The sequence below is a fragment of the Amblyraja radiata genome, chromosome 26 (assembly GCF_010909765.2).
Source record: "Amblyraja radiata isolate CabotCenter1 chromosome 26, sAmbRad1.1.pri, whole genome shotgun sequence".
Taxonomy (NCBI): Eukaryota; Metazoa; Chordata; class Chondrichthyes; order Rajiformes; family Rajidae; genus Amblyraja; species Amblyraja radiata.
Window position 1 is genome coordinate 17,800,754 of NC_045981.1, and position 22,969 is coordinate 17,823,722.

Consider the following 22,969-nt stretch of genomic DNA (forward strand, 5'->3'; position numbering starts at 1 on the left):
ATTGACGTCAGTCGGCGCGGCTGGTTTCCGGTGCGAGGTGACAGTGACGGGGAGCACTCGCCCTGCGCCGCTGCACAAACCGGGCCCTCCAGCCGCCGCTTGCAATACCCGCTCGGCCCTCGACTCTTTCCCCTCAAACTCCCCGGACGGAGGAAGAAGAAGTCGCCCTTTTACCGTCGGGCCCGTGTTTTTGTTTCTTGAGGGGCGGCGAGGAGGAGGAGGAGGAGGCGGCGGCGGCGGCAGCGGCAGCAGCGACGACGACGACACGACGACGACGGGTCGCTCAGGGCCTGGCGAATCGGCTGTGAGCGGCGAGCGTCGGCTGGGTGGTTAAGATGGCGGCCGCGGGGAGCGGGGAAGAAGAGCGCAGCCTGCGAGAATGCGAGCAATATGTTCACAAACACAACATACAGCAGGTCCTCAAGGACTGCATTGTGCAGCTCTGTATCTCCAGGCCCGAGAAACCCATCGCCTACCTCAGGGAGTACTTCGAGAAACTCGAGAAAGTGAGTTTGGAGTGTAGTTTACGTTTCTTTTTCGCGCGGGGAGCAAACGTGATCTTGTTTTTTTATGGGGTCCTATTTGGTGGTAAACGTAAGTTTAACCTACAGTCTTGCGTATATAATTCGTGGCGGTTGGTTGGAGAACGTGTTATACAATTTAAATGTTACAGTCATTAAAGGGGAATGGGGGTGGGACGGGACTTGTTTACGTTTTTGCACATTATGTTGAGCCAATGGACAAAGACAAAGCAGGATACGAACACCATGTTAGTCAAAACATCAGGAAGGCACGTATAAATAAGTTTGAAACAAAGAAGGTTACTTGGCAATTAAAAACAACAGCCTGCTATGTGGTTAGATATAAAAGTGTTATCGCTTGTCCACATTGTATTGTATTTCCTGCTGGTTAGATCTTTAAAATATCAGATCATTTCATTTGAAATGTCGAGGAATGACGTGTGAATTGTTTATATTATTTAATGCTGACAGTCTGCATTTGTATAAACATTCTTTCCAGTCTTATCCAATCACAACCAACACATCTCTGAACTGTTGCCTATTGTTAGGTGTTATTAGTTCCCTCCAAATGCACATGTATGTTATCCCTTGTTGACTTTACCTAAATATTAGATTTAACTAGTATGTTCTAATTTGATATTCTTAACTTTCATTGCCTCTACATTTTTGTGGATGTTTAATTTGTGTTTATTGTATGTTTTGTTTTTATTGCTTCTGTGTATGACTGCAGGCAACATAATTTCGTTCAGACCGAAAGGTCTGAATGACAATAAAGGAATCTAAATCTAAATCTTCAGGTAACACTTACTGAAATCTTGAACAATAGGCAAATTGCCAAACTGAAGAGTCAGGCAGCATCCATGGACATTATTTTTCTCCTAGAGATCATAAGGTCATAAGTGATAGGAGCAGAATTGGGCCATTCGGCCCATCAAGTCTACTCGACCATTCAATCATGGCTGGTCTGTCTTCCTCCAAACCCCATTCTCCCCAAAACCCTTGACACCCATACTAATCAAGAATCTATCTATCTCTACCTTAGATGTTGCCTGACCTGCTGAGTTACTCACATCATTTTGTGTCTATCCATGGAAGGAAATGGACAATGTTTCAGGTTGGCACCGAAGTCTCAAGAATGGTCCCAATCTAAATTATGTCTGTTCATTTCCTTCCACGGATGTTGCCTGATATGCTGTGTCCCTCTAGTAGTGAACTTTTCTTTCTGGTACTTTGTTCATTATACTATCCTTTTTCAGTCAACATTTCCTCCAGTTAAATATTGTGAGGAAAATATATATTTTCCTTTAATACCTTGTGTATGGTTGATATTGCCCTACCTTGCCTCTGGTGAGGTTGACACTTTTAAAGATTTCTTAGAGCCATGGAAAGATAAACATGGAAATCGAGCCCTTTATCCCATTGATTTTATAGGCAATAGGTGCATGAGTAGGCCATTCGGCCCTTCGAGCCAATGTGATCATCCCCAATCAACCCCCTTCTCCCCATATCCCCTGACTCTAGTATCTTTAAGAGCCCTATCTAGCTCTCTTGAAAGCATCCAGAGATCCTGTCTCCACCGCCCTCTGAAGCAGAGAATTCCACAGACTCGCAACTCTGAGAAAAAGTGTTTCCTCGTCTCCATTCTAAATGGCTTACCCCTTATTCTTAAACTGTGGCCCCTGGTTCTGGACTCCCCAACATCGGGAACATGTTTCCTGCCTCTAGCATGTCCAAACCCTTAACAATCTTATATATTTCGGGAGAGCCCCCTCATCCTTCTAAACTCCAGAGTGTACAAGCCTGGCCGCTCCATTCGCTCAGCATATGACAGTCCCGCCATCCTTGGAATTAACCGTATAAACCTACGCTGCACTCCCTCAATAGCAAGAATGCCATCTAAATTCCAGTGAATATAAGCCCGGTCGATCTATTCTTTCATCATATGTCAGTCCCACCAATCCGGGAATTAACCTGGTGAACCTACGCTGCACTCCCTCAATAGCAAGAATGTCCTTCCTCAAATTAGGGACCAAAACTGCACACAATACTCCAACAAATTTTGCTGCAACTTTAAGGATTTCATGGACTTTTAAGTATTTCTTCGTTTTTTAAAGTTTGTCTTGTATCGCAAATACAATGATTTCGGTAACAACGCTGAAACTTGCATTTTTGGCACACATTTGTTGCTTGGTGATGAGCTGCTCTGTCTGAATTGCTTCAGATAACAATTGATAGATGGTAGGAGTTGATTATATTGATAGGTAGGAGTTGATTATATTGATAGTTGTTAACAGGTTATGGATGTTTGCAGAAATACTGGTTCCCATCATTATATGTTTGGAGCAGACTTGCTATTATTTTGAAACATCTAATAAATATTTAAAAACTTGACCTGTGCACATAAAGTTTGTCAATGGACTGGTTATCTCTGGTTTAGTGTTTATACGCAAGTATTTAACATTGATAAATTGGGAACAATTTAAAGAAATTATCATGGAATAAATGCTTTTATAGACTGTTTATATCACAAATTCTCTAATTTTATAATGGTACTAGACTAAGTGGGACCCTTTGGGTCCCAGCATCACAAGGGAGGGCAGGTCCCCCAATGCAATATTTCACCTCTCCACCAATTCCAGTATTGGTGGCCAGTGGGGGGGCTTTCTGGAGCGCTAGAATGGGTGTGGTGCGCTGAAGGGACTGGTTTTCAGAGAGCTAGTATGGACATTGTGGGCCGAATGGATTCTTGCGCTGGCGGCACAGTCACTCAAGCCTGTCTTGCTGGCAGCTCACTCACGGCAGGTGGGCTCGCAGTTGACTCAGGGTATTCCTTGAAATTCCATTTCAAGCAGGGTGCAAGGGCACCAAATTCAAGTGCAGTTTCATACCATTTCAAGCAGGGTGCAAGGCCACTAAAGACATCAGGTCGTGACCTCTCCCCCCTCCATTTTACAGAGACCGAGCCACGCCCACACTTCCGGGTTTTATAGTCCCTCCCCCCAGAAGGGACTTTTAATTATATAGAAGGCAAGGCAGCTCTAATTAGGCAAGGCAGCTCGCTTTAGCACTTTCAAACCCAAAGGCAAGGCAGCTCGCTTTAGCACTTTCAAAACCAAAGGCAAGGCAGCTCGCTTTAGCACTTTCAAAACCAAAGTCAAGGCAGCTCGCTTTCGCACTTTCAAAACCAAAGGCAAGGCAGCTCACTTTCGCACTTTCAAAACCAAAGGCAAGGCAGCTCGCTTTAGCACTTTCAAAACCAAAGGTAAGGCAGCTTTAGCACTTTTAAAACCAAAGGCAACACAGCTTTAGCACTTTCAAACCAAAACACTTTTGCATTTTCAAACTACGTTTTCAAACCACATTAAGGGCACTGACAGGTCAGTAAAACCACTCACAGTTTAGTAGACATGTGTTCAGTGTTATTAACAGCTCAGACTGAGAATTGCGACCTCTCGCTCCCCCATCTTGCAGAGAACTGAGGCACCTCCACACTTCCGGGTTTTATAGTCCCTCCGGAAGGGGCGTGGCCTTCAGGAGAGAGAATCTCAACATTTTCTAAACACTAATTACTCTTATTTTTCATCGATTGGAAAAATCCTCGGCACCTGATGAGCGGAGGGGGACTCTGAGTAAGATGGCCAAAGATCACGGCCATACGTGGTAGCGTGTTTTCTAAAATCAATGTAAAGCGCAAACAGGAAGTGGTCAAGATTAGACTTTTAATTATATAGAAGGCAAGGCAGCTCTAATTAGACAAGGCAGCTCTAATTAGGCAAGGTAGCTCTAATTAGGCAACGCAGCTTGCTTTAGCACTTTCAAAACCAAAGGCAACACAGTGTTAGCACTTTCAAACCAAAACACACTTTTGCATTTTCAAACTACATTTTCAAACCAGCCATTAAGAGCACTGACAGGTCAGTAAAACCATTCAGTTTAGTTGACATGTGTTCAGTGTTATTCACAGCTCAGACTGAGAATTGCGACCTCTCGCACCCCCAACTTGTAGAGAACTGAGGTACATCCAGACTTCCGGGTTTTATAGTCCCTCCGGAAGGGGCGTGGCTTTCAGGAGAGAGGGAATCTCAACATTCTTTAAACACTAATAACTCTTTTATTTTTTATCGATGGGAAAAATCCTCTTGTCCTGAGATGTCCAAAAATCACAGCCGTAAATGGCAGCGTTTTTTCTAAAATCAATATCCAGAACAACAGGAAGTGGTCAAGTTTAGACTTTTAGTAAGAAAGATAGCCAGCAGTACCAATAAAGTGCAGTCCATTAAAGTGGTAAGACATTTTAAGAATGTATAACTGCAATAACCGATGTAACCATTACTTCATTATGCTGTGATGTTGGTAAGGTTTGTAGGTAGGCACAAAATGCTGGAGTAACTCAGCGGGTGAGGCAGCATCTATAGAGAGAAGGAATTGGCGACCATGTATTTTTGGACTCTATATCTTTGATGTTTTAAACTCCCGTTCAATCCTGTATACAAGAACAGAGATACCCAAGCTAATGAAGTAGCATGTGTTAGCTATTGGTGAGGGTGATCAGAATTTCCTTGTGAAGGGTTCTTGTTCACTTTTTTTTAATATTCAGAGGGAAGTATAACTAAGTTTGACTTGTATCTATGCAGTGTGACATTGCAACACTAAAATATTAAGATATTTAGAAACATTTGGATTGGCTTTGTACAATCCTTGTGCATTATTTTTGTCCTTATGAATTAGCATGGAAGTGGTTTATTATTGTCCCATGTACTGAGGTGCAATGAAAAGTTCTGTTTTGCTTGGTTTTATGGAGAGAGAAAAAAGGAAAGCTGTTGGAGGAGCAGCATCTATTGAGGGAAATGAATAGTTAATGTTTTTGATCGATAGCCTTCATTTGAACTAGTAAGGGAGCATGTAGCCCGTATAGATGGGGCTAGAGCTGGTAAGAGATGGTCAAATACCAGAGAGGAGGGTTGAATGGCACTATAGTCATGTAGGGAGGGGGAAGTGGAGATAGAGCAAATAGAGAACCAAAGGCTGCAGATTCTGGAATCCAGGAAAGGAAGGGGAAGAGTGGAACTAGTGCATACCCAGATGGAATAAAGGTGCTGTACCTCTAGTGTAGGAAAGAACTGCAGATGCTGGTTTAAATCGAAGGTAGACACAAAATGCTGGAGTAACTCAGTGGGACAGGCAGCATCTCTGGTGAGAAGGAATGGGAAATGGAAGAGATGAGCATAGAAGTGTGGGTAATAAAGGAGAAGTGGGTGAGGGCTTGGTCAACCCAGGGGTGTGGAGTTTGTGATTTGTTAGAGAAGACTTGGATTAGTGTACAGTGATTGGGTCAGTTCTGGACATTATGATAGAATGCAGCTTAAGGTGACTGGATAGAGAGCTCTGTCCCGAGGAACTGCCATAGAGGTACCTTGTGGCACGAGCATAACTTTTTTTGCCTAGTATAGGCAAACTGGAGTGTTTTCCCTTTGCTCTTTGATTTTAATTTTATGAGAGCTTCTTGAAGCCACACTCTTTCGGAGAGCTGTCACTCTCATGTCACCTCTAGGTAAGTTTCCACAGTGAGTAGATATCACAGTTCTAATTGTATTTGAAACTTTACTGGAAGCAGAGCCAGTTCTGGACTCTTTGGTACTAAAATAGGATGTTGTCTGGTTCCATCGGGTTTTCTGTATATAGTGCTTGCAGCTGTTTCTTGATGGCTCGTGGTGTGAATTGGCTCTCTGATGAAGACTGAAGAGCTTGTCCCACTTACGCGACCTTGGCTCGCAAATTCCGCGACCTCGTGGTCGCTTGAGCCGTACATGCACCGTATGGCCGCGTGGGGCCGGTCCCACTTAGAAGTGCGGAGTTGTGCGGAGCTGGTCCCGACATCTCGCGGGGCTCCGAAATTCTTGCAGTGGCCGAAATCTTCGCACTCCAACGGCCTGTCGGCCCGCCTACGCACGCAGGCGCATTGCGGTCGTAGGCGTCGTCTTGATGGCGCACGCCGAACGCGTGGCGTTGCGTGATGACGTCACCGCCCGGCATGAGGTTGCGTGATGACGTCACCTCCTCCTGCCCAGCTGATTTGTAAGCATGATGTAAATGACCTCACGCTCGTACTTAGCGCGACCTCCGCTTCCGGTTGGTCGCGCCAATCGCATGCAAGTGGGACAGGCCCTTTACTCTCAGAAGGAGGTGGGGTTAGATAGTGCATTCAACATGCTGGTGTAATGTAAGTTTATCCCTTGTTTTAGTTGTCTGCAATCTGCCACTGACCCTGTCTGGTGGTGATATTCTTCAGTCCAAGACAGACGTGGTAGTGTCATCACGGAACTGTTTCTGAAGTTCCTCATTCAGGGAACACTCTGTGCCTTTGTATCATTTCAGTGTTTCTTCCAAGTTTAATACACTGATTCATCAATAGACGAAGAAGATGGGTGATAACAAGGAAAATATTTCCCTTTCCATTTTTGACATTGGAAGTCAAATGTCGAGGACTGCCCCTCCTTGTATACTTGAGGTACTGCCTGCCAGCAGGGACCAAGGATCTGTGATGGAGCCCGAACACCATTTGGCTTTCTACTTGTATTATATTGAAATGTTTATGAAACAAATGCCCTATTTCATAAGGCAGCTAAAAGTCAATGACATTGGTGTTGATCAGATGTTGTTTAGAAGCCAAACTTGTGTAAGGGGAGCAGATTTTCCTTCTCCAAAGCAACTGGGCTTTTACATGCTTTGGTGTTTTTTTTGTTTCAAATTATTAAGAATTTATATTTTACAACTGTTGTTGATTTAAACCTACATCTCTGAACTTTTACTAGGTTGATAATTTAGCTATTACGTCACCACCTTTCCCTGCAATTAGGTTTTCAAAATTAATAAAAATTGTTTTAATTTTTTTAAATCGCTGCAATCGAAAAAAACAAATCTCTCTGTGTGTCATAAAATGCCCATTGAAGTGAATGAGCTTGCAGATTCTGGAGCAGGATCCATGAGCATTCTTAGTTCAAGTCCGGATGACTGGAATCTAGCAAGTTTTGAGACCTCCGCATACCTATCCGTTTGCATTGGCAATTCACAGTGGAACTGCTAGTATTTTCCAGCAAAATTCAACCCATCATTTGAGAATTGCTTGTAGAGCAAGGGAACGTGCCCTTTGGCCCACAATGTCACTGCTGACTGATGCTAATTTAAACCATACATGGTCTGTACCCCTCTTCACGCCTTTTTTCAACGTCTAAATGCTGCTTAAACGTTATCATATCTACTTCCACCACCTTACTTGGCAGTGTGTTCTGGGCACCTGCCATTCTCTGTGTTAAAAAATATAGTTTGTCAAGTAATTTTTTTTAAAACATTTCTTCGCTGTAAAGACTCTTGACTGTCTACCCTCTAAGCGGCCCATAATTTTATATATTTCTACTATCAGGATGCCTCTCGGCTTCTGACTTCCCGAGAAAATAATCCAGGTTTGTCCAACCCATATTAGCTAATATTCTCTAATACAGAAACATCCTGGTGAACCTCGTCTGCACCCTCTGCAAAACCTCTACATCCTTTCTATAATGTGACAACCACAACTGCACACAGTGATCCAAATGGAGCTTAATCAAAGTTTTATACTGCTGCAGCAGGACTTCCTGACTTTGAAACTCGGCACCCTGACCAATAAATGTAGGCGTGCCGTTTGAAATTGAAGTTGAAATTGTTAACTGTTACTTAAGAATCAAAAGAGTTTATTTGTTATGTGTACTGGCAGTTGGATAAAGAAATTCTTACTTGCATAACAGGTCCATAGAGTACCAATAATACAATATATTAATATAAATAATATTAGGTAACTGTAGTTGTGCAAAACCAAGGTCAGTATTGCAACCAAAACACAGTCCATAGAAGATTGTAGTTTTGGGTTATTGTTATACAGTGCTTGAGTCTGATAATTCCTGGTTAAAAAGCTGTTTTTGAACTTGGTCATCATGATTTTCAAGCTCCTCTATCTTCCTCTTGATGGTAGTAGTGAAATGAGATGGTGACCAATGTGGTGTAGATCTTTGATATTGGCTGTCTCATTGTGGCAGTACTTCCTCTAGATCCCTTCGATAGTCGGCAGGCCAGTACCTCTGGAATGAACAATGTCTACAAGTCTCTGTGGCCTACTTTGTTGCTGGGCATTGGAGTTACAGAACCAGACCTTGATGTGACCAGTCATTATGCTCTACCATACACCTGCATACGTTCAATGGAGTGTTTGGTGACATGCCTCAATCATCTAAGGAACGAGAGAGATTAATGAGCTTTCTTTGTGATTACACCATTATTCAGGACCCAGGACAAATCTTCAGAAATATGCACGTCCAGAAATTTGAGCCTGTTGAATCTCCTGCGAAGACCCGCCATGGATCCCTACTTTCCCTTCCTGAAGTCAGCAATCAATTCCTCGGTGTTGCTAATGTTGGGAGCAAGATTGTTCTGGCACCATTGACTCAGATTATCAATCTCCCTCCTGTTCTCTGATTCATGTTTCCCATTATTCTTCCAATAGCAGTGGTATCGTCGGTGAATTTATAGATAGCTTTTGAGCTTTGGCAACACAGTCATGAATATAGAGAGTAGATCAGGAGATTGTGAACACAGCTTGAGGTGTTGTGTTGTTGGTTATCAGGAGGAAGTGTAGTTGCCAATTCAAACTGATTGTGGTCTGCCGATGTGGAAGTAGAGGATCCAATTACATACGAACTAGCAGAGACCCAGTTCTGAGTTGATAAGTCTGGAGGGGCTGATCTTAAGCTTTAAAGGTGTGTTAGATGTGGCAGTTTCCCTTGTGCCATTAGTAATATTGCTTCTAATTGGGAATAAAATTGCATAATTTGGGGCAGAACATGAGGTCAATTCAGTTTCCTATGCTTTGGTCCATTTTAAACTGCTTTAATTTTTTATGAGAAGAATTGGTGATGGGACTGGCTGTGCCTCCTCTTATTAATCGTTTTACTGGATATGAACATATTTCTCTGCTTCAATTATCCTTGGGTGATGATGAGCTCTCATCTAGAATTCCTATAGTATAGTTAAGGAGAGAATTCCAGCAAGAGAGAAGTGCTTAATTTCCAAGCCAGGTTGGTATGTGTAGTACAGGTGCACAACCTTTTATCCGGAGTTCCGGAAACTGAAAAGCTCTGGAAACCGGACATTTTTTCCAGGATGTCGTCTGCACACCAAAGCTCGCGTTTGGCGCCAAACTTGACCCGAAACGACCCACGGTCAACCCAGGTCTGTACTACTGTAGCGGCTGCCTCCTCCCCGGAGACCGGGGAGACACTTAAACATCTGTAAATCATTGCTTAAATGTTAGTCAGTTAGTTTGGAGGGCTTTTATGTGAAGGGGGGGGGGGGGGACACTTTAATTCTTAGTCCCTTACCTGGTCGGAGAGGCAGGGAGCGGGCAATGCCTTACCGGGTCGTCGTGCAGTAAGCTCCGGAGCGCTGTGGCCGCCGACTCCCAACATCGCGGAGCTGGGGCTGCGGGCGTCCGGCCTCGGGCGGCGCCGGTTGTAGCTCCGACTCCGGCAACTCTACCCCTGGCTGCGCGGCGCTCCAAATCCAGCGCAGCCCGCGGCCGGACGCCCGCAGCCCCAGCTCCGCGAGATTGGTAGTCGGCGGCCACAGTGCTCCGGAGCTTACCGCACGGCGACCCGGTAAGGCATTGCCCGCTCCCCGCTGGTATCCCAGTGCTGTGTCCGCCGGCTCCCAACATCGCGGAGCTGGGGCTGCGGGCGTCCGGCCGCAGGCGGCGCTGGATTTGGAGCGCCGCGCAGCCAGGGGTAGAGTTGCCGGGGTCGGAGCTCCAACCGGCGCCGCCCGCGGCCGGACGCCCGTAGCCCCAGCTCCGCGATGTTGGGAGTCGGCGGCCACAGCGCTCCGGAGCTTACTGCACGGCGACCCGGTAAGGCATTGCCCGCTCCCCGCCTCTCCGACCAGGTAGGGGACTAAGAATTAAAGTTTCCCCCTTCACCACCCCCCCACCACATAAAATCCCTCCAAACTAACTGACTAACATTTAAGCAATGATTTACAATGAGGAGGCAGCCGCTCCAGACTTTTCAAGCCGCCCGCACTACCTACCTAATCTACGCTAAAAATCTTCCATTTCGAAATCCGAAAAATTCCGAAATCCGAGAAGTGTCTGGTCCCAAGGCTTTCGGATAAAAGGTTGTGCACCTGTACTCCCATGCACCTACTGACATTGTCACTCCAGATTTGAGATACACCTTCAGAGAAGCCTTAAAGTTGCAACTTGTAGGCTGGAGAATCAAAGCTGCTTTGAGAAGTGGTGGATTGGTGCTGATGAAGAAAGCAGAATATTACAGAGTTTCTTTAGAATATCACTGACATTGTCATATTTGTGTTGTCCTGCGTAGATTGTGACAAGGCATGGAATTGAAAGGCAAGTTTGTTCGAACATAGAACAAACAGTACAGCACGGGAACGGAGCCTTTGGTCCACGATGTTTGAGCCAAACAAATCCTTCAGCGTGTGTCACGAAAGGGAAAATTAGCTTCTGATAAACAGTAATTACCACATATTTATAACTGGTTAACTTGCATATCTGGACATTGGTGAATTTCATGTTGATGTTGGGGCAGGATAATGATAATCATGCTGCTAAATCTGAAAAGAGTGAGAGTAGCCCTTCCTGAGGACATGCTTATTGTCTGACACGTGAATGGTAAGTAATGGTATTGACAGCCCAAGCTAGAATCCTGTTCAAATCCTAGACACATGCATTATCTAAAGAGTTACAGAACTAAACATTATGCAATCATTGCACACGACTCCATTTGTTATTGTAGAAAGAAAATCTACAATCCCACATTATAGCCATTTGGGTATGGCACAATTCGCAAATTACTACCCAAACATTTGATATACAGACCATTTGATATACAGAATAGAATTCAACCTTTTTGAAATAATAAAATTGCATCATCTTGGGGTAAAAACATCATCAACTATTTAACGTATTTTAACTATTTTAAGTAATTGGAACCTTTGACACTTTCAGACATACAAGAACAAATGACAACAACTTTGTTTCTCCATTACAGAACAAAACATCTCAAAGAAAGCTGTTTCTAATGCATTTTTCTCAAATTGTATACGTATTTTATTGGCTGGGTGGTCAGGAGTTCCAAGGTCTTGTCTCCCTCATGGCACACAACTGACAGTGGTTAAGCTGGGGAAGTGCCTGAAAGGGTTAGCACAAGTCCAGCAGGTCCATTGATTTCAGTTTGGGGGAAAAAATGGTTGTGGAAAGAACAATGTCCATTTTCTTAATTATTTGATTATTCCATTGCTTTTCTTTTAATTTTTATAAATGAATGGTTTATTTTAAATCGCTTTAATATCTATTCAATTCAATTTGAATAACAGCCAGTAAATCAGGATAGCAAAACACAAACTTGCATTCAGAGGCCCTGCCCTTATCTTAGGCCTTGCTATCTCCTGTAACCAGCTACTTGATTGAAGACTGCACTCTGGGCCCCAAGGAGATAAACCAGTCAATTTAAATGGTTTGGCAATGATGGGTTCTCCACCTCCAGCCTCTGGAAACTGGTTTATTGCACATTGGATACCTAAATTAGTGAAGGGAACCTTGAATTGTATGTCCAGTCAAATCAGCAATTTTTCCTTGTGTGAAATGGTTGTTAGATTGTTCCCTCAAAGAACTGGGAATGATGAAACGATTCTTCTTTCCTATCCAGTATTATCTATTGCAAATGCTTTTTCTTGCATTGAGATTGCAATTGTTCTGTGTTATGAACAGCATGGCAAATTGGTTGTTTTTCATTTTATACAGGATCTGCAGATGAAGGCCATTTGGGTCTCGGTGCCTATCTCATTAATGACTTTTTTCCATTTCTTCATATAAAAAAGGAGGAGGCCAAACAGATGCACAATCAGCAGAAATCAGGTTCTCGTTCTGACTCGCGTGAGGATGAAATCTCTCCCCCTCCACCCATGAATCCAATTATGAAAGAGCGAGGGCGGCGCGGAGCAATTAGTGCTGAAGTTTATACAGAGGAAGATGCTGCATCTTATGTAAGAAAGGTAGGTCCATATTTTGGCCAGCATGTTGAAAAATTTAATGTAATATAACATAATTCACCGGTGTTGACTTCCGAAGGACATAGTTTCCATATAGGAAGCTAGTTAATCACCACATCAAAGCCACAATTTATTTGATTGCAAGCTTTAGGGTAGAGTCTCATCTCATACTATCGGTGTGTATTAGATATTCAGCTACACCAAGATGCAAGATCAAGGATCTAACTACAACCACATGTTTATTCAGTCTTTAGTGGTTGAAAATGTACATTTGGCTCAGTTATAGATCAGTTTATTGCCTAGACATTTACTCAACAATTTACTGGTGTCCATTAAAGTCAAAATTAAATGGTTCAGTACACTTTTTAAGTAATTGTTAGTGATAGTTATGGTTTCTTTTTGGTGGAGGCTCATAAAAGTTCTTGCCCCTTGTAAATATACTTCAATGGAATGAACTGAAAAGAAACAGTATAAATTTATGCTACTTGATTAGTGGATTATTGAAGATTTCATGCTTTTGGTGATGCAAATCAATTTTATTGGAATCTACAACCTGACAATCTCCTATAGCACCCAAAGAGGAAGATTATCCAAGAATGTTTTGTATTTTATCACCTATTAAATGTAGTACATATTTACTTTGTAACTACTTAGGTAATTACTAAGGATTACAAGACTATGGCTGCCCTGGCTAAAGCCATTGAAAAGAATGTGCTATTCTCGCATTTGGATGACAATGAAAGAAGGTGAGGAATTTCTAATATAAATGAATGTAAAGTATTTGGTCTATATAGTTTATCAACTCCACCACTATAACACTGAACACCGGCGTGCCACAGGGCTGTGTGCTCAGCCCTCTCCTCTACTCCCTCTTCACCCACGACTGCATCCCTAAGTACGGATCCAACGCCATCATTAAGTTCGCTGACGACACCACGGTGGTAGGACTGATCAGTGACAACGATGAGTCAGCCTACCGAGAGGAGGTCCAGCACCTGACAACCTGGTGTGCCAATAATAACCTCGTCCTCAACTCCAAGAAGACGAAGGAACTTATTGTCGACTTCAGGAAGGTCAGAGGGGGCAGACATACCCCCATCCACATAAACGGGACTGAGGTGGAGCGCGTCTCCAGCTACAAATTCCTCGGGGTGCACATCTCGGAGGATTTGTCCTGGTCCCTCAACACCTCCAAGCTGGTCAAAAAGGCACAGCAACGCCTTTACTTCCTGAGGAGGCTCAAGAAAGCCCACCTGTCCCCCCAGATCCTGACCAACTTCTACAGGTGTACCATCGAGAGCATCCTGACCGCCTGCTTCACGGTATGGTACAGCAGCTGCACTGTTGCGGACAGGAAGGCACTACAACGGGTGGTGAAAACCGCGCAGCACATCATCGGCGCCCCGCTCCCTGCCATGGATGCCCTCCACCGAAAACGGTGTCTGAAACGAGCTGGGAAGATCATTAAAGACCCCTCCCACCCCAATCATGGACTGTTTGCCCTCCTCCCATCAGGGAGGCGGTACAGGAGCCTCAGGTCTCGTACCAGTAGGATGAGGAACAGCTTCTACAATCATACCATCGCATTGCTGAACTCGGAGTCCCGCCGATAGATTCCTCCGGTCCCTCCGTCCCCATTGTTTAATTATTTTGCATTTTCTATTGTTCTGTATCCTCTTTTAAAAAATTTTCTATATTGCACTACTACGGACTGACGCAAAACTGCATTTCGTTGTACCCATACTCAGTATTTGTGCAATGACATTAAAGTTGAATTGAATTGAATTGAATTGAATTGAATTGAATTGAATCTAATGTTTAATGATTTGGCAGCATTTGGTTTTTTTAATCAAATTTCTGCATTTGAGTTTAACATAAAGACCTTGACATGTAGTTAGGACTGAATATTGTGCAGAGTATTATAATGCTTAAGATGTAAAACTGTTAGATGTTCAAAATTCTGCAATGAAATCTTTTTTAAAAAAAAGATGAAGTTCTGATATTCTAATAAACATCCAATCAGCGTTTCACAATAGATTAGTGGCTGTTTGTGTACGTTATCGTTAATTGAATTAACTGCATATATATTGCCTACACAATAATTCTGAAGTATTTTTTTGATTATAAATTAGGTTGAGATATCCTTGGTTTCTTAACCAATATTGGTTGTGGAGAATTGATTTTTGGTTTGACTAGAGGAAAAATGTTTAATGGAACTTTTGGTGTCTAGAGTCTAAACTTTACCTTTTGGGTTAAGTTGATATCTCATAATTGATTATTTGGGAGATAATTTGATTTGAAGACTCCACAATACTAAATAACTTCTTAAATAGATTAATTTATTTATATAAGGGTTGTCGTTTATTTATGGACACTTGTCATTTCTGGACACTTGTGTTTTCCCTCCTCTCTATCTCACCCATAAATTAATCTTTGGATTTAAAGTGGCGCTTTGAAATTGGCAAAATACTGATCCATGATTTCTCTGGTGCAATAAGCTAATATGCTATACTGTTCCTGATTGGAATGAATGTCAAGGGTGAATGCATGATCATTTTTCTTTTGTTGTTTGGTTAATCTGTAATTCTTAGAACTGTGAAATACTGTCTACCTCCACATTTCCTAAGTGCACTTTTAACATTTATTTATTTTGCAGTGATATTTTTGATGCAATGTTCCCAGTCACATATATCGCTGGTGAAACAGTCATACAACAAGGTAACCGCTGGAAGAAAACCGTGTTTGAATTTCATGTTGGTTACTAGCAAAATGATTTTACTTCTCATAGTTCTAAACTGATGTTAGGTGGCATTAAATGAAGACATCCTATTTTTTTTTTAGCTTGCTGTCCAAGCCACCAATTCTTGTAGATTTGCAAGTGGGATTTTTGTCGATTTGTTTTTCTGTAAATACCAAGTTATATGGTGTGAGGTACAATATAGCTCAGTATTGCTTTTAGTTCTGGCAACTTGGTACCTTTATTGGTTGCCTTGGTATGTGATATTGAAGTTAACATCCATATATACTGAGAAAATAAGAATTACAATAATGTATGATCAGGAAAATATAATCTATTTGATGGAAAATAATATCTGATATGCTTGATAGCCATATATGAAAAGGTTAAAGAGGCAGCTCCAGGACCAGTCTTGACCTGTTGCCTATAGTTTGTACATTATTATTTCACTATGTGGGATTAAAATTTTAAATATTTGTTTTGTTAGGATATTAAGCACAAAGTGCTGTAGAAGTGGTTTTTCAATGTCATCTATTACAGGGAATTTATTCTTGATTTCCTCTGATGGTATGTCTGAATAGTCTACACCATTTGAATTTGTCAATGAGCAGAATTGGATGGGGGAAGATAGTGATAATAGAAATAAATTCAAATGGTTTAATCGGGTGAAAGTGAAGATGAATGGGTCAGGAGTAGCTGGACATCTTTTGGGTAAGTGAAGATAGAGCAGCTAGCCATTTAGTCCTCTGGGAGAGAAAGCTGCTTGTGTGGTTGGGTGGAAGAAGGGGCTCATAATTATTATAAGAGACAATAAGTTGGAGTAGAAAGCTTCTGAGAGATAAACATGACCATTATGGAATTTGGGGATGGTGATGGGAGCGGGACGTTAAGATGTTGATCACTTTTTTTGGGATGTGGGCATCAGTGGCAAGGCCAACATTTATTAATTGTCCTTGAAGATCGTTGTGAACCCTTCACTTGATCTGCTGCTGTCTTTCAGGCACTACTGGGTTTAGACTTGGTGATATTGAAAGAATAGTGTTTATAATTCAAAGTCAAGGTATTCTGCCACTTAATGGTGAACTGGCAGGTGTTGGCTGGTGTCTGTTCTTTGTAGTCGTGGTCATAGGTTTATTGGTGCTTAAGTTGTGGAGTCTTGGCAAGGAAGTGCATTGTACTTTACAGATTGTATGGATTGCTGGTATGATACTCAGCCTATGAACGAGATGCCAATCTAGTGAGGTTCTTTGTCCAGGACATTGTTGATCATCTTGACTTGTGGGATACTCAGTTGCTGGTCATCTCTTGTATCCACAGCTTTTACATAGTCAGTCCACTTGAGTTTCTGGTCAATAGCAACCCAATATAGTAAATATTTGGCGGGAACTTGGAGGTGGAAATGCCATGAAATTTCAAGGATAGATGGTTCTTCAGGAGGTAGACGCAAAATGCTGGAGTCGAGACCCTTCTTCAGACTCGACCCGAAACGTCACCCATTCCTTCTCTCCAGATATGCTGACTGTCCCGCTGAGTTACTCCAGCATTTTTTGTCAACCTTCGATTTAAACCAGCATCTGCAGTTCTTTCCTACTGGTTCTTCGGGAGATTATGGCCAGGTGTTCTTCTATGTGTTAGTTGGTCGGATGAAGTGTGTTTCTTGTGTAAAAGTGGTGAGGCTAGATTAAAACTTGAAGAGTTGGATGTTTATGTCTGTGGCAAGGGAATGAGGGAAATGGCTGTGAAGCAAGCTTAATTATGATAAAATGTTAATATGTTTTCTTGGGAAGGGGGTGGGGTGTGTATGAATGAAAAAAATATTGCTTTATTCTACTCTGCCATGATTTTGATGTATTTTTGTCTTCTAGGTGATGAAGGGGATAATTTTTATGTTATTGATCAAGGGGAGATGGATGTAAGTTTGCAGTCTGTTCAATGGATTGTGATTTACTACTTTTGCATTTGTTTCAAAATGTCTGAATTATATTTCTTGTAATTTGTCTATTAATGAAACGGTGCATAATCTATTTTAGAAATGGTAGTTTCATCTATATGCCAGGAAATTAATGCTAATTGTTACTGAATTGTATACTCCAATTTGACTCTGATTTAAATGCAGAGATCTAAATGTCACTTGCTTATATTCATAAAGTACCACTAGATTAATGTGGTACACCCATCAAAAACTCAATTAAATATTAAAGGCTGACAAAATATCCTATTTCCTCAAAGTTCTTCGTGGTAAACTAGGCATGTTTTTGACTAAGAAATACAAGAGATGTATTAAATGTACACACTGTCATTCCCAAGTTACAGGAGAAGTCAGTGCAACAAATTTTTTTGAAATATTTTTGTATTGCACCTTGTCAGCAGATCATATTTTAAAATAAATTGCAAGATTGAAAATAGGGATTAAAATAAACTCCATATAACATTGCTGTTGTTTTGGTAAATCACCATTGGTGCTAGTTGTTTTTTATGCCAGCTATCCCTACTTTATGGGAGTGGGGATCCTGTGTAACATTTCTGAGAAAGTAGTTGTATCAAAAATTAAACTTTTTTTAGAAGTTCACTTTTTGTTGGAGATGCACTGACAGTTTTGGTGTTGCCATAGCACTGTTAAAATGTTGGCCAAGAATCCCGACCCAGAACATCACCTATCCATTTTCTCCAGAGATGCTGCCTGCCCGGCTGAGTTACTATTTGTTATAAACCAGCATCTGCATTTCCTTTGTATTACAGCCCAATAAAAGTAACTGATTTGTCAAGTGGCCATGTAATTAAACTCCAAATTACTTTTCTAGTTCTGTTGAAGGGTCCTTGACCTGAAATGTTGAATCAGCTTCCTTCCCCTCAGATGCTGCCTTGCCTGCTGCTTGCTTCTCGTATCTGTCATTAACTTGTTTTGATTCTACTTATTTTACTCTTAGGTTTACGTTAACAATGAATGGGTGACTAGCATTGGAGAGGGTGGCAGTTTTGGAGAACTTGCATTAATATATGGAACCCCAAGAGCTGCAACTGTTCGTGCAAAGACCAATGTGAAATTATGGGGTATTGATCGAGACAGCTACAGAAGAATCTTAATGGTAAGGGTAATTATTTAATAAATGGATACTACTGGGATTTCTTTCTGTAAATTAAGTTTTATAAATTAATTTTGTTTTGATTATTCTAGTCAATATATTCGTGTCACTTGAATTTGACAGTTATATGATGAGAAAAGATAAACATCCAAAATTGAATCTTAGTAGTTTGCAATGCATTCATTTTAGCATCGTGTTGTTGAGTTTCATTCTTGGCCATGACAATCCAGATAATCATGCAACTATGCTGTCTTTGTGATCCTGTATTTCCTTTTGGGTTTAAATGCAGGTGACCTTGCTCCTCAAAGGTGCTTAATACGCAACAAATAGCTAAGTGATCCCACAACCAACAGATCAGATAGTAGACCTGTAGTCTTGCATATCTAATCATGAATGTTGGTGGCTGCCATGGAATAACTTGGCTGTTAGGGCATCTCTGCTTCTGGAGAAGCTGGACACCATCCAAAGCAAAGCAATCTGCTTGATTGGCATGCTGCTTAATTACTAGCTTGAACACATTCACTTCCATCTCCATCAGTGTCTGAGTTTATAAGAGCTGCAAAGTACATTGGGCAATTTAAAAGAACTTCCCCAAACCCTCAGTATTGACATATATGAAAATAACACCACCTATAGGTTCTACACCAAATTGCATATCCCCTTGACTTGGAATTGCATGTATTATTTCATTGCTGCTGAGCTACAGGTTAACAACATTGTAAATGTAACTTCATAAGATGATTCAAGAGGGTACTATCCCCAAATGTGTCAGAGTTAACGTTAAACTATGAACAAGGAAGCAAATGATGTGAATATCTTTTCAATCTTGCAATATTTACAATATTAAGATATGAAGATGCACAATCAGTAACTTTCCAATTTGAGGAATAAAGTTCTCTCAATTCATATAAACCCTTAACTATCATGTTATCAATCATTTTTAGGTCCCAATTGATTGTTTCTATTGCTTGGCCTTTCTTCCACCAACATATATTTTCCTGCCCCTTGTGTATCAATTGTGAGAAATCGACTTTATTAAACTGTTGCTAACGCTGTTGAATTAGCACAGAATTGTTGTAATATGTTATTTATTAAAGATATCCGTATTAGTAATGAATCCATCCTGTAAAAATGTAATCTTGTAATTGTATATGCCCATCAATGTTCACTTTTATACATTGGCATTTGTACAACAGTTAACCATATTTTCAAATTGCTGAACATTTGTAACTTTTAACCAAAAATATGCAATTAAATGGTTTTGATTCACCTCAAAACTACAATACCATAGGGGATTGCTTAGCTTGTGTATAAAGGGACAGGGTATTTGCCATAAAGATCCTTTAAACCTTAAATGTATTAGTTATTCAGTCAGTAAAACATTTAAAATTCAAGTTTTGTACAAAATGCTTTGAAAAGTTAAAATTGAACTGTTCTTGTAATTTAATAATTAATATTTCATTTTGTAGGGAAGTACACTGAGAAAAAGAAAGATGTACGAAGAGTTCCTGAGTAAGGTCTCCATTTTAGGTAGGAAGAAAACTCTTTAAATTTTCTCTTATTCAGTTGATTGAGGAATTTTAAGACGTATGGTTATGGAACTTTTAAAATAGTTAAAGTCCCTAAGTGTTTCATACCAATACGTCTTCTGAAGAGTGGCCACTTCTACGTTTTAGAGAAATGTAGCAACCAATTTGTATGTAACCTCTGACCAAATGTACATATTTGCACAATGAAGCTTGTGATGGTCCATTTGAATGGTTTGCAAACAATGAATTTTGCTTTTTGGAATTATAAATACCATGGAATATTTTGCATCTACTTGAACAGACAAGATGTTTGCTGTTTAAGATTTAATTTTACAACATTTGCCCTGCCCACTATGATCATGAAATTGTGACTTTTTTTCTCCTGTTGAGGACCATCCAATCCCTGAAATTGGGAAATGAAACAAAATGCTGGAAACAAAAGGTTTTGGACCTGAAGCTTTAACCCTGTTTCTCTTTTGCTGTTGGTTTTTTTGTGGGCAAAGTGTTTACAGCATTTTCTTTGTTTAATTCATGTATCTGGCCTGCAGTTATTTGTTGATTTTCTTTTACAACTGAAAAAATGAACTCTGTTGCCTAGTACTTGAACAAAAAATAAACAGCAACATTTGTTACGGGTAATTGGCTGCGTTCTAACTTAGGCGAATGCCATAATTAAAGTAGAGTTACAATTACTGATGTGTTTTGCCAGTTACGTTATGCAAATGTTGTGATTGATTATTTATATAATTCTTTTAAACATGTAAATGTAACTTTCTCCATCACATCACCCTCCCCAACAGAATCGCTAGATAAATGGGAGCGGTTGACCGTGGCCGATGCATTGGAACCGGTGCAGTTTGAAGACGGACAGAAGATCGTGGTGCAAGGAGAGCCTGGCGATGAATTTTTCATTATTTTAGAGGTAGGAATAATCAATGTAAGACAAAATAACATTTGAATACAGAATAAATATTTAGCAAACTCGTCTTTATGGATGTGTGCAAATTTCTGATTAGCCACTGGGTGCAGTTGGTTAAAAATGTTTTGCTGATTATTGTCTCGTCCAGAAATGTTTGATTTATACTGTTTAAATTGGTGGCAAAGTAATGCATTAAAAACCTGAACATAATATGTCCCTTAAGATTTAGTTAGAAGACATTCCTTGTTTTACCTTGGCAAGCTTTATTATTTTTAATCTGCTCTACTGCAAAAGAGGTTTCTTGGCTGATGTATTGTTTTTTTAAGGTAATTTTTCATCATTTTATCATTTTTACAAGGAATCTTTGTTGATTCCGAACATGCCTTCTGCCAAAGGTTGTTTAAATTCTTTCAGTAAATTTAATGTTGAAATAATTAAAATTCCAATATCTCAACCTGCAACTTGTGTACAAATCAAAGAATTCCCAATTTAACAGCGCACTAGAAATTGTCACCAAATATTATAACTATATTGAAGCTTGGTTAAGAAGCTGCAGAAGGAAGCTGTGGTTTGAATGAGACTTGGAATCCAATTTTTTTCCTAAGAACCTCATAACATCACAACTCAAAGTATGACCTCTTTCCAGAAACTTAACTATTTCAAGTACATACGCTCGACACTTAAGTTCTTGGGTTCTGTTTCGAGATGACTTTGTTCAGTTTTCCTGGAATCACCCTGCTGAATGCTATTTGTGTGATTAAGAAATTACCCATAAATATTTACTGTCTTTGTAAACTCCCAAATTCTTCCTCTCCTGGAATCGACAAAATATGCATTGCATCTATTTAAGGTTGATACTCTATGTACATCTTTGGCATCTATTGCAAACCACAGCATATTTAAATTCAGGGTGTTTCCTATTGAGGGTTTCCATTGATATTTTGACTTCAGCGAGGAACTGTCTTCCATCTTCTGGCATCACCATTTTTTTCCCGGGCAATTAGGCAAAGTCAGTTGGAGATTAATTTTGTAAAACTTCTCAACAATATTTATTTTGCATCATGATTTGAAATATTCGTGGTGCTTAATTTGGATCAGTTTCTTAATGTATGACCTGATGATCAGGTTCACGAGTTGGGCTTGCATTAAAATTTTTCTTTCAACTTGATAGTTGTAAGATCTAAATGCTAAATGCATTTTAGTCATTTTTTTGGTGTCCAATTTGTAACGCAGGCACACTTCTGGTCTCAGTGAGTGAAGTTTTTTTGATGATATGCAAAGTTTTAGTCCAAGTTGTTATAACTGAAATATTAATCTAAAATATCGAATTTTAGTGATTAAGCTCTGTCAGGAATTTCTTTCAATATACATTTCACTCATGGATGTCCATGAGTCATTTGTTATTAGTAACCCCATTACCAGGCAGTATTTTGTTGGATATATTAAGAACAATATTTCAAATTGGTTTACAGCAGGGTCGGCAAACTACGGCCCCTAGGCCGAATGCGGCCCGTAACCCAAAATCATCCGGCCCGCAGGCGGATTTTTCCCCCCGTAATCATCCGGCCCGCCGAGAGCGCGGCCGAGCTCTGGCTGTGCCGCATCCTGCGCAAAGCCGCTGGCACGGCTGTGCGCCTTCTGTGAACACGTTTAAAAAAGAACTGCAGATGCTGGAAAATTCGAAGTTAGACAAAAATGCTGGAGAAACTCAGCAGGTGAGACATGTAAGGATTGCATGAGGCTGCCTCACCCGTTAAATTTCCTCAGCATTTTTGTCTACCTTCTGTGAACATGTGATTTGATGCCTGCCATCCGGGGCGGGATGAGGGCAGGACCCATGTGTACATGTGATAGATGTGGCCCGGTATCCGCTCACGGACATGCATCCCGGCCCCTATGCAGAACAAGGTTGCCCACCCTGGTTTACGGTATCAAAGTTGAGAATATATGGATTTACATATCATTACTTTACGTGTGCTTCATATATCTTATAGGGTACAGCAGCTGTGTTGCAACGCAGGTCAGAGAATGAAGAGTTTGTAGAAGTTGGAAGATTGGGGCCATCAGATTATTTTGGTGAGTTTGTC

At 40.9% G+C, this 22,969-nt stretch overlaps 1 protein-coding gene across 2 annotated transcripts in view; it reads left to right on the plus strand.

The window, feature by feature from the left end:
* LOC116987984 (cAMP-dependent protein kinase type I-alpha regulatory subunit) overlaps nt 1-22,969 on the plus strand; it is a 28,249-nt gene continuing 5,280 nt past the window's right edge. Inside the window, exons 1-9 of one of the 2 annotated variants that reach the window (XM_033044355.1) lie at nt 1-506; nt 12,444-12,608; nt 13,269-13,360; nt 15,271-15,332; nt 17,217-17,263; nt 18,279-18,437; nt 19,904-19,964; nt 20,764-20,885; nt 22,877-22,958. In XM_033044355.1, the coding sequence (XP_032900246.1) occupies nt 336-506; nt 12,444-12,608; nt 13,269-13,360; nt 15,271-15,332; nt 17,217-17,263; nt 18,279-18,437; nt 19,904-19,964; nt 20,764-20,885; nt 22,877-22,958 (961 nt within the window). In that variant the 5' untranslated portion in view covers nt 1-335. Of the gene's footprint in view, nt 507-12,443; nt 12,618-13,268; nt 13,361-15,270; nt 15,333-17,216; nt 17,264-18,278; nt 18,438-19,903; nt 19,965-20,763; nt 20,886-22,876; nt 22,959-22,969 lie in introns of both variants that reach the window. The other variant, XM_033044354.1, reaches the window with a different exon arrangement.